The sequence below is a fragment of the Ictidomys tridecemlineatus genome, chromosome 2 (assembly GCF_052094955.1).
Source record: "Ictidomys tridecemlineatus isolate mIctTri1 chromosome 2, mIctTri1.hap1, whole genome shotgun sequence".
NCBI classification, from domain to species: Eukaryota; Metazoa; Chordata; class Mammalia; order Rodentia; family Sciuridae; genus Ictidomys; species Ictidomys tridecemlineatus.
This window is the reverse complement of record NC_135478.1, coordinates 160,789,906-160,801,979: the sequence shown is the minus strand read 5'-3', so window position 1 is coordinate 160,801,979 and position 12,074 is coordinate 160,789,906. Positions and strand designations below refer to the sequence as shown.

The 12,074-nt window shown below is 39.8% G+C and overlaps 1 protein-coding gene across 1 annotated transcript; it reads left to right on the top strand.

The window, feature by feature from the left end:
* The first annotated feature begins 1,627 nt into the window (after positions 1-1,627).
* On the top strand, positions 1,628-11,531 carry Lsmem1 (leucine rich single-pass membrane protein 1). The gene is made up of 4 exons (XM_005340417.4): positions 1,628-1,924; positions 5,456-5,587; positions 7,280-7,408; positions 11,016-11,531. The coding sequence occupies exons 2-4, from the start codon at positions 5,461-5,463 to the stop codon at positions 11,144-11,146; spliced, it is 387 nt and encodes a 128-aa protein (XP_005340474.3). The 5' UTR covers positions 1,628-1,924; positions 5,456-5,460; the 3' UTR covers positions 11,147-11,531.
* The last annotated feature ends 543 nt before the right edge of the window (positions 11,532-12,074 follow it).

Genomic DNA, 12,074 nt, shown 5'->3' with positions numbered 1-12,074 from the left:
ATCACCCTCATTGATGTACAGTTGAATTCAGACGTTAATATGATGTTTGGATTCATATTTTATCTTTGCCATTTAACAATGTATATATCCTTTGACTATTAAATTTCTTAGTCTTGAATTGGGTGCAATGGTGCACACCTATAATCCCAGCTACTCAGGAAGCAGGAGGATCTAAAGTGTGAGGGGTCAGTCTGGGCAACTTAGTTTGAAAACCCTATCTCAAAAATAAAAAATTAAAGGCTTGATTCAGTGGTAGAGGCCTTGCCTAGCATAGCAAGTCTGAATTCATTCTCCAGTACCAAAAAAACAAGTTTTTAATATCCATATTCCTTGTTTCTGACAGGGATTAATACTTGAGATTATAAGTTTATAGGAAAGAGGAAAAACAAGGCAGATACTTCTGTTTCTTCAAAAGATAGGTGATTTATGACATTAGTAGTTGGTAGGCTTTATAAATTATAGGCATGGCAAAAAGTAGCATTTTTATTAAAGAAATTTATCAGTTTTTAAATGTGTAATTAGATTTTGGAGAAAACTGTTACTAATACCATACTCTTCATCAATAAATTTGTTCTTGGGTAGAGATGAGGCCTGAGAAAATGATCTTTCCCCCACAGCAGAATGAAGTCCCTATGGAAATTAGGTGTAAAGGGAGCTTTGGAGAGCACACATTTTCTAAATGATGTGCAAAAAGTTCCAAAGATAGGTCTGTCTAGTTGGCAAGTAGGATTATAAAGGACTACAGATCTGTTTACAGTGAAACCTTTAATATACTGGAATAGTTTATACCTGTGCTCTCAAACCTTACTGTAACATCTTTTATGTACGCCAAAGGGCAAAAGCTCCTTGGCATGCTTGTGAAGTCACCATACAAGTGAAAGACTGACATTCTCGAGAAAGGAGAATATACAAAACTCAGAAGAAAGCCTTTGAAAAGGAGATGAGGTTGAGACATTTCCTTCACCTACAGTGGGTCTACTGCAATGTAGTCCTTCCACTCAATTTTGTAGCTACTTAGAAGTCCTAGTCATTTGCTGCTATAGTTTGGATCTTGAGTGTCTCCCACCAGCCCATGTGTTAAAGGCTTGATCTCCAGCTTATGGTAGGATTGGGAGGTGGTAGAAGAAGTTGAGTTGTTCGGGGTGTGCACTGGAAGGGGATATTGGTATCCTGGCCCCTTCTTGTCTCCTTAACTTCCTGGCCTCCAATAGGCGAGCAGCTTCCTCTGCCATGTGGTCTTTACCACAATGTTCTTCCTTGTCACAGTTCTGAAGACAGTGGAGCTAAGTGACCATGGACTGAAATCTAAAACTGAGCCAAAATAAACCTTTCCTCTTTAAAAGTTTCTTTATCTCAGGTGTTTTGTTGTAGTAATAGAAAGCTAACTTAACATTCCTGCCATCATCCTAGTTAGGATGACACAGTAGTACTCTCTCCCTACTTATTGTAGTTCTCTGTTTGGTCAGGAATGGTTGCAAGTTAGTCATCACAGTAGCAGCTCCTGCCTGCTGCAAGATATTTATATACAGGAGTACGCCATGACAGAAGTGCTGGAAATGTGGTGTCAGCTTACAGTTGCATCAGGCAAATAAGGACATTAATTTCAGTCTAACAAGAATCTCACCAATCATCAACTCAATTGGGGAGTGGTGTTTTGTTGTTGTTTTAGAGCATAGTTTCAGTTATATATTAATTGAAAACCTTAGATATTATGGGGAAAGTTAGTATTTGGAATCTTACATTGCCTGGATAAACACTAAACAGGTCACCAGTTTTGTGCTAGAGTTTATGGGCCTCACGGAAACAGTTGGGCTCTGCAGGAAGGCAAAGAAAGACCTACAGAATTTGTAAAACATTTTGTGTTGTAGTTGCTCCTGAGTAATTAGTTGTTTTTTCCTGGTAACCAAGCAAAGCTCAGATTTTTGTAAGTAATTTTGCATGCTATTACTCTGAGACTAAATTATGATTCTTGAGTTTGGGAAATTGTTGTTGCATGTGCCCTGTGCTTTTAACTTTCAATAGAAATGATTTAAACTGGATTTTAAAAGTTACTTTCTGAATCTGAAGAGGCATTGACTGAAATGGAATTAAAGAACAAATTACCATGATTCAAAGCTGCTTATTAGCTTTGAATTAAGTCCTGTTGTAACAATTCTGATTTTCTGGCAAGCAATATCAGTGTGAGTTATTTTTGTAGTATGATACCAAGCACCTGCAGGGAAGAAATAAAGCACAAAGCAATTTTTCATAGACAGCTATCTTTATTTGTGAGGATATTTATTTGTAGGTAGTGAAAAAATTCTTACATTCCCCAAACTCGGCTGTTAGCAATGATCTAAACTAGAAGAAACAAATTACTTACATGTTTCATTCAGAGGTATCAGTGTTCTTTTAAAAGGATGCTACTTTGGTCAATCTTGGTGAATAAGCAAATTTGCACCCTGGAGTCCGGAAGGAGGATTGAGTTAGTATGACCAGAATTGCTGGCCACACTGGTTCTCCAGCGTTGGTTGTTCCCAGATGCCCTCATTTGGAGATGCCAAAGATAGAAACCACTGGGTGTCAAAACAGCTGTGATTCCTGCTTTTCAAGCCATGTGATCTTATATCCATTTACTAACTGAATCATTTGCAAGCCATTTGCAGGCTCCTGGTGGCCACAGGCCACACCCAACTTAGGGTTCTCTGCCAGTTCTTTGTTTCTATTTGCATGTTGTTGCTTTTCATTAAAAAAATATATTGAAATAGCATCTACTTGCATTGCATTGTGTCTTCACTCTGAAGAAATTTTCTTTCAGAGCACTACTTAGCATAGGCTGTTTTAGATTTTTTGGAATCCCCTTGGAATTTGGAATCTAACTAGGTGGCAAGGTCAGTAGTTTGGAGATTTCATTAGCTGGACTGTTCCTCATGAGTCAGATTTTTAGCTCTGATTTCCTAGCTAATCCTCTGCTTTGTTCAACACGGATTATGCTTCTGTATTGGATTTAAGCAAGAGCAGTCACATTCCTGAAGGGAAAGCTAAGGCTCAAGGATATTAAGTCAGAGATCCAAAGAAGCATGCGTCAGTCACCAAGCCTAAAATAGAAGCTATGTTTGTTTGGAGTGATGATCCTATGACATGACATAAACATTTTTCCTGGTCAAATATTAGTATTTAGGATAATAAATAATAGAGATAAGATATTAAACATGTTTAGGAGGGTTTAGAAAATCTGTGACCTTGCAGTTAATACTTTTGATCCTTGATTTTACTGCAAAGTTAAAATTTATCTCTAACGTCCTTTTACTCTATTTGCTGCTGCTGCTGCTGTTGGGTTTTTGTTTTTGTGTTTTTTTCATTTGATTATCATGTCATGTATTTCCCTTAGGAATGTTACAGAAATGTATTTGGAATTAGGTATCTAATGTGGTTCAGTAGCATTTTGTTTAAAATATTCAAGAAATTATGTGTTCTTTTTAAAAATTTTTTGGTTGTAGATGGCCACAATATGTTATTTTTTATTTTTTATGTGGTGCTGAGGATAGAACCCAGTGTCTTACACATTTGGGGCTGGCGCTCCACCACTGAGCTCCAGACCCAGCCCCAAGAAATTATGTGTTCTTGTTAATTAAATTTTCAGGAATGAAAACACTTTTTAGTTTTAACTCTGAAAAACCTTAAGGAAAAAATGTTAAAGATTAGTCCATGACTTTTTCAGCTTACTGGATTTCTTATCTAGGGTCCTGAGAGCATATTTTCCACAAGTACAGATAGGTTGTAGGTATTACTGGGGAATGGCTGGGTTTTAATATTTTATAGTGTAATTTAAGGTATTTGGGAAATGGCTGACAATTTTTTCCAGATATTCTAAAGATTTATACTGCCCCCTCCCACTGGATTTGTTTTTCTCCTAACTCTAATTATAATTTTCATTCTGTAGCTGGGTAATAAAGGAAAAAAAATTAAATATTATCAGGAAGTAAACAGTGTGTTGCCACCTATAGGCAGCTACAATATTTATTGCACTGACCTTACTGGAGTCCAAACAGATATCACATGAGCATTTTTCCCTTAGCCTTAATTCTGTTAGTGTACTTACTAACTGCCTCAAAAGTCTTTTCAGATAGGTTACACCCTAAATAAATATTTTAGGTGTTCCAGCTTAACTAACAGAAGTCAAGGGCTTATAAATGTGGCACTGAATAGGATTGTTCCCTACCCTAAGGAATTTTCAGTCTGTTGGGGAAATCAAAGATGTCAGCCAACAAATGCAATGAGGTGCTGTAGATGTTCTGATAGAATAAGAATGCTCAGCTGCCAGCCAGGGCACACAAAAAGTTCAGTTCTCTCATAGGAGATGGTTTGTGCTAAGTCTTTTGTTTGTTGTTGTTGTTTTTTAGAGTACTGGGGATTGAACCCAGTTGCTCTACCATTGGGCCACATCCCCAGCCCTTTTCATTTTTTATTTTTAGACAAGTTCTCACTGAGTTGCTGAGGCTGGCCTGAAACTTGCAATTCTCCTGCTTCAGCCTCCTGAGTCATTTGGATCATAAGCGTGTGCATCACCAAAGGCAGCTTGAAAAAGGATTAGGGAGGGTGTTGAATAGAAAATTAGGAGGGAAGACCCAGTGATTTTGAACAGCAATCTGATTCTAGTTCTGCTATTAGCTAAATACATGATTTGGGGCATTTACCTGGCTGACCTCAATGTCCTCATTTGTGGAAAGGATAAGGGCTGAACTTAAAGCAGGTCTAAAATCCTTCCTAGACCTAAAAACCTATGTTACTATGAAAGAAGAGTAAGCTTTTCAAGTCATTGAACTAGAATCTAACAGCGTTCTCTCTACATCATCTAAGTTTACTAAGATTGTGTCCTAGAAACCCACAGTCAGCTAGTGGCTAAAGAATAGACTTGAGGGTCAGGACTCATGCCGTATTGAGGGAGAATATAAAGTTACAATGTTGTATTAAAGCCTCCTGCAACTAGAAAGTTCTCACAGTAATGTTTTCTTCTTTCAGAATGATTTTGGCCACAGCCAATCTTTATATTTATAGCTAGTCTTCCTGCACAAAGGATTTAAGGCATCTCACTGAAGCATGAACAGTGTCATAAAAGAGGAAAAATTTTAAATGGATTACAAAATAAAAAACAAGATCCAGGGGGAAATAGGTAGAACTGAGCAATCTAAGGAAGAGAAAAGAGTATAGGCAAATAAGCAGGGCATAAATAGTTGTATAATTTTAGAAACTGGTCCATACATTTGACCATGAGCTTTCTGGCAAGAAAGCAAAAAGAATTAGAAAGTTGTCCATCAAAAGGGATATTTTCCACTGGATAAGCAAAGCCAGACCCTTACTTGAAAACAGCATTTGTGGGTGGGTCTTTGTCTGCCTGTCTAGTTTCCTGATGCCTCTGGTTCTTGTGGAGTTCCACAGCCCAGCCCCTTGTTTTTAATGTCACTTTTTTTTCCAGGGGCAATGAATCATTCTTTCCAGGACACTGGATCTCGTGACATTCACGAAGATGGAAAGCTTTATGTCGTGGATTCCATTAATGACTTAAACAAACTAAACCTCTATCCTGCTGGATCACAGCATCTGTTCCGTACGTGTGCCCCTGGTGGCTTGGTGGCCCTTCCTGGCATCCAGGCTGCCTAAAAATGGCAAAGGCAAAAGTGGACTTGTGGGTGATGGGTAGGGGTTGGGGTGGTAGGTATAGCTTGGCATTGGAAATGCTATTTATCATTAGGCAGGTTTTGCTTTTGTTCTTTGAATACCCATGGGATTATGAGATTTCTTGGCTCCTAAGGAAGATTTGAACTCTTTAAAAATCCTGGAAAAATCTTGTGGTGATTCTGTCCCTGAGAAGGGTGAAGGCTGCTGAGCTGGACTCCGAGGCTTGCTCATGCCTCTGTTATCTGTTGTAATGCTTCTTAGTGACCACAGCTAGGTCCTCGATACTGCCCACCTTCCCCCCAGGGGTTTTGTTTCATAGCGTATTGCTGAGAAAATGCTCAACACATTCACCAGTTATAAAAATAGCACTAAAATTCTCTTGGGCCAAAGAATCAACTTCATTTTCTCCTTCTGAATTACAAATTGCCCAATTAAATAGTTAGAAAAATATGCGGGGTGGACAAAATCTGCTGAATACTAAATGTGTATGCTGCTCACTAAATATTATAAATGAGTTCTACCAGACCTTCTGAGCCCCTTCTTTTCTATCTTAAATGCTGATGTTTGAACCAACCCTAATGTGAACTGCTCACTTGCCTTTTTTTTGTGTGTGTGTGTACTCCCAACTTACTATCCCAGTTTTATATCTATCATTCCCCTTCTAAATCATTTCTCAGTTTTTGATTTTCTCATCATTTAAATGGGTTCAGGTCTTCAACATTTTTATTGCAGTCAATCTTAATAAAATCGAGTGTGTGGGTGTCAATAAGGGGGATGATATAGGATGTATTTATAGGGCATGGGACTTAAGCCATTTGTTTATCCACAATCCAGGAGCACAATGTGTAGGACCAATTCAAAGTAGGAGAGCATATAAAAAAGTAATTCAATGATCTCCACTACCCCAGTTTTCATATTTCTTACTCAGTTTAATCTCAGAGCTGGTAGGGATCTAGGCCTTAAAAAGGTTACCGGATGCAGACAATTCAAGGTTTGGGTGAACCAAACTATTTTATGAGCAGGTTGGATTCTCAGTTCAACTCAAAATATTGGAAAGAACCCTGATTTCAGAGGATATCCATCTTAAAAACAGTTTTAAGAAACCAAAAAATATCAGGATCACTTTTGTTTAAATGAGTGTAGGCATGCTTGATTATTCCTATAATAAAAGGGATTTCCTGGGAGACAGCCCAGAGTGTTCAATTTCCACCCAAGGCAGGTGGCCCACACCCAGCTCTGTTTTGCTCCTGGGTTACTACGGGAGGACTATAGAGCCTCTGTCACTCTTAATCTTTCACTTCTTTATTCCCTCCCCCAAATAACAAGCCATGTCCTGCTACTTCAGTACTAACACAGTCTTAAAAAAACTTTCCAAAGAGGCTTGATTAGTAGCTTACCCTTGCTCATTCTTTGAATACCAAAAGAGAGGAAGGTAAACAATTCCAAAAATTGTACCCATCCAAAGACATTCCTAACACATAAATCACTTTCCAGGACTGTCAGAAGGAAAATGGGTGTATTCATTACTCATGTCTCTAACAATGAGCTGCTGTTCCTTTCTGCTGACAAGTTGTGTGCTGAGGAGTTTTTGTCTTCACTGTTTTTGTTTGTTTCCTATTAGCTCTTGAAGAGAAAATCCCAGATTTTGGCACAGGCTCAGGAAATGGGAGGCGGAGTCTGTTCTTTATGGGGCTGCTAATTGCACTGATCGTCAGCTTGGCACTGGTTTTCTTCGTGATATTTCTAATAAGTAAGTACCACCAGCGAGGTTTTCATTACTAAGTGTACATGATGCATAGCTGGTTTTCTTAGTTGTTCAACTTTGCCCTTGGGATGAGTCAGTGCTTTCTGGAAGTCAGAGTTTCCCCTGGAAAACACAAGGGGAATGAACACCTCGAGTGAATCCCTGTGCTCAGGGATACGGTCCCTGGGGGCACAAGCCTACTGCACACGGGCACAGTGCTTGAAGGTCACAGACATGTATGCTAAATATTAATATAACATTAAAGTTTCTCACTTGGGAAACCCAGCTACCAAATTGCAGGTGACTCTATCGGGCAGCAGGGTCAGTTGGCTACCATTAAAATCAGATCTATTACATGTAGTCACACTCAGGGTTCAAACCCCATCTCAATTTCTCCATTTGCATATCATCCAGAAATCAAATCAAAGTACCTGAGATGATGTTGGGGCTGTGACCACAACAGCTGTTTCCAGGTTGACACTGACCAGGCTGGTGTCTGCTCCTATTATAACCTTCTCTGTTTGCTCTTGGCCTGGGATGCGCATGTTGGTTGAATGGGGACACCAGCTTTCCCACATCACCTCCCAGCCTAGAGACCCCCTGAGCCGTCAGTGCTGTCTGGCTCTCTGCCTTGGGTAGGGGAGAGGTGCAGTTCCATCTGCCATGCTGTCCCATCCTTCTGCATGTGGTCCCTTCCACAGAGCTCCCCAGTTTCCTCTCTCAGCTCATCTCTGTGTACTATCATTTGTAATTGTTCAGTTCTTTCCCAGACTCCTGAAGAATGCAAGGACCTTTAGGGGAGGAGGTCATCTTTGACACTTTTGCCTGGATCCTCCACCCTGTCATTTCTTCTGCCCTTTCATGCTTACAGCCTTCAGTGATTCTGAATGAGAAATGGGATCTCATCTTTGGATTGTCTCTTGAGTTGATTCAGGAGCTGAGAAGGTGGAGTTAGAGGTGATGAGAGGAGGAAGGTGGGCAGAGTGCACCATCCTTGAGTTATATTTAACCTGTCTTCTTCCCGAACAATGCCTTCCTCCTTCCTCCTTCCTGCCTCAAGGTCTTTAGCCTCAGGGGTTGGGGTTGGGGCTGGTGGGGAGGGGTGATATTTAATTGCTTCTCTCTCACCCAGCTGGTGCCCTTGTGCACTTAGAAGCTAGAATATAAATTATTACAGTAATTGTGAACTAGCTACCAATTGGTAGCTACCAATTGTAGGAGGGTTGGCCCCTGAGCCTGCAGGGTCAGGAAGAGCACCTGGCTTGCTATTTTGACATGTTATTCCAACATAAATTAATGTCCTGCCTGCCACCTCTGACAGGGGTAATGACCCTGTTAAACTAGTAAGGAATTTTGGTTATGTCTCTAGACAAGTGAGCAGATCATAGGAAATTCTCTTTTCTGTGGGGTAAGAGGCAAGATTAAGGGAAATGATAGTAACAAATGCTCAAAACCTTCTAAAATCTGTATAGCTAGCATAGGATCCATTATTATGTTGGAAATGAAGCTTAATATACCCAAGGTCACATAGCTAATAAGTGCTAAATTGGGGCTTAAAAATACTTTCTGATATCAAACACTATGCTCTTTCCTATTCTTCTTGTTTAAATAGGATTCTTTTTATTTGCCTTGAGCATTTTATATTGAGGAAAAAGTCACATTAAGTAAGAAACCAAAAGATAATGTGAATTGTGTCTCTTTATTGGACAATTACTCAGTGCTATACATATGGTTATCTTAAGACTTTACTCTATCCCTCAAGGTGGGTTAATTTCCTCATGAAAGACTAAGGCTCAAAGATATCACCTCTCCATGTTCATGGGGCTTACAGAGACAGACCTGGGATTCAAACCCTGGCCTGTTGGGCTCTAGAGCTCCTGTGAGTTCCACTGCCTGAGATGCAATAAGTATAAAATCTGCTTGTGGTTTTCAGATATACCTTAATCCAGTATTACACCAGAGTTGGCAGAGGCATCTGTAAATGAACTTGATCTGTCCTTATCTTTAATAGGAAAACCATTTTTGCTGTCCTGGGATTCACTGCAAATGTGTATTCTTTTTAAATTTTTTTTTAGTTGTAGGTGGACACAATATGTTTATTTTATTCATTCATATGTGGAGCTGAGGATTGAACCCAGTGTCTCACACGTACTACGTGGGCAATCTACTGAGCCACAACCTTAATCCCACTATTTAATTAAAGTGAGATAACATATTCTTTATAACTCTGTCATTGTGACACAAGAGAATTAAGATTATTATATACTGATTACATTCTTATAAAACCATTGGGCCTTATGTTTTTGTTATAATCGCTGCATTAATGAGGAATAACAGACAGCAAGAATACATTACTATGGATTCCTATCTGCCCATGGTAGCAAGAGTAGCCAAGCAGCATATTCCACAGAATGCTAGTTCCATGGGATAGTGTTGCCTTTTGGGGAAAAAATAAAATAAGAGGGGGGGTGTCTTCATGGTCAAATGAGTTTGAGAACTGTTGGCTTAGGTAATGTTCAGGGTGTTTCTTTGCTTCCTGTGCATCTCCAAGGGGCAGGTGGGCATATATTTTTGCTCTGACTCTTTTATACATGGAACCCTTTCTCTTTTTATGGAATTTATTTCAGGACTGGTGCACTGTGGAACAGAGGTAGGCAAGCATGGTTGCTCCTTCCTTCTGGGTTTGGGCTATGTAGAAGGGTTGCGAGAGGAGAAACTATTTCATATGTCATGGATTTGTTTCAGTGTCACACTTTCCCCAGAAGCAAGTGGCAGCTCTGGCTAGCTGAGCAGCAAAACTCAATTAAGACACTTCTCTCATGTCTTGGACCATGTTTCATCCAATGTAATTTTTCAGACATGAGCAAGAAGTAAGCACAGGGCAGCCAATTTGCCCCAAGCCTGGGAGGTGAACCTCTAACAGCTAGTTTATCAGCCAAGCCCAGCAGCATGTTATCAACACTATTAGGTACCAGAAGATAGTTTTGAGGAAAAAAAATGCCTGAAATGGAAATGTTAAGGAGTTCAAAGATAAAGCATTGATTCTGTGCAGCATTTCTTAGAAATGTTAACTCCAATTAACAGACCTCAAAGGTTTACATTCCCAGCTTACTATACTGCAGGGGTTCTGTTTATTTGGAAAATATTGTGCTCTATTCTCAGGAGTGATCTGAGGGCAATGATTAAACATTCATTATGAGTTGGTAATTTAGAATCAACAGACATGTCAAAATAGGCTGGAACCCAGAGAATGTCATTTTCCAAATGACGAGCAAAATCCCTTTCCTGAGAATGGGCCTGGAAACTCAATATAACAATCGCTTCTGGAGAAATAATCAGGCACATTGGCAGTATTCTTTGATTTCTCATAGACATATCTTTCTTAGCCAAAACCTGGGTGGAGCTACCAGGGGTGGTCTAGACTGGCACTAAGAGGTTGTAAAAATAATTCATTTAATGTGCACCTTCACTCTTCTCCAGTTTCTCTCCTGGGTTTCTGGAATCCATGGATAATGGAACAGGGGGTTTGCCAAGAGTGCCTCTCAGCACTCAGATGAGCCCTGGTGGAACATACTGGAAACCAGTATAACACAATCTGTTTTCCATTTTCAAGTTCAAACTGGAAACAAGATGGATGATGTGTCCAGAAGACTAACAGCTGATGGAAGGGACATAGATGACCTAAAGAAAATCAACAACATGATCATAAAGCAACTCGACCAACTGGACTTGGAGAAGAATTAGAGAAATGATTTTCCAAGGGCATCAGCAAACACGTGGAGCTCCTCACTTTCCTGGGGTGCACTGGGTCAAGGGCTGAGAAAGGGCAATGGATTATCTGATCATTAAAACCAGCCAGGGATCTGAGCAACTCCTAGGCAAGCTTTAGGACAGCAGCTAGAAAGGGTTGGTTAGGTCTCAGCCTTATTTTCTGGTAGGGTGCTCCAGCTTTACACCAAACTCCTCTAGTAAGATAAGTTGTATATACAAAGCCGAATTCCTGGTTTCTGTTGATTCTCCTGCATGCTAGCCAACCTCCCTAACCCCATTAAAACTTTGCATGATGGCTATAAAATTTGAGCAAATAAAAATTTCTTTGGGCCCTAGTTTGCCCACCTGAGAAATTAAAGGCTTGGGCCCTTTCATTTCTAATATCCCTTTCTGAATATTAGCTGTCTATCTCCCGGCTGTCTTCCTTTTCTTTTGTCTCTTCTCATGTGGAAAGGTATAAAGAGATGTTAGTGAGACAACTGGACAATAGTGACCTCACAATTGACATTCTTTTATAGCCTGGGCAACTTCTTGTAGTACAATGGAAGAAACAGCTACCCAGAAGGAAAAGTGGTTTGGGAACAATGACAAGGAAAATATCCCCAAACACCAAAGGAACACTCTTGTTCAACAAAACAGGAACAAGTGATAATGGATAGTTTAATAAGAAAACTTGGGTGGAAATGTGCTTGTGCTTAAATGTTGGGCACTGAGGACATTGAACAAAAGGACAACAAAGGAATTGTCATGTTAGGTTTCTATTTTTTTTTTAAAAGAGTGAGAGAGAGAGAGAATTTTTTAATATTTATTTTTTAGTTTTCGGCGGACACAACATCTTTGTTTGTATGTGGTGCTGAGGATCGAACCCGGGTTGCACGCATGCCAAGCGAGCGTGCTACCG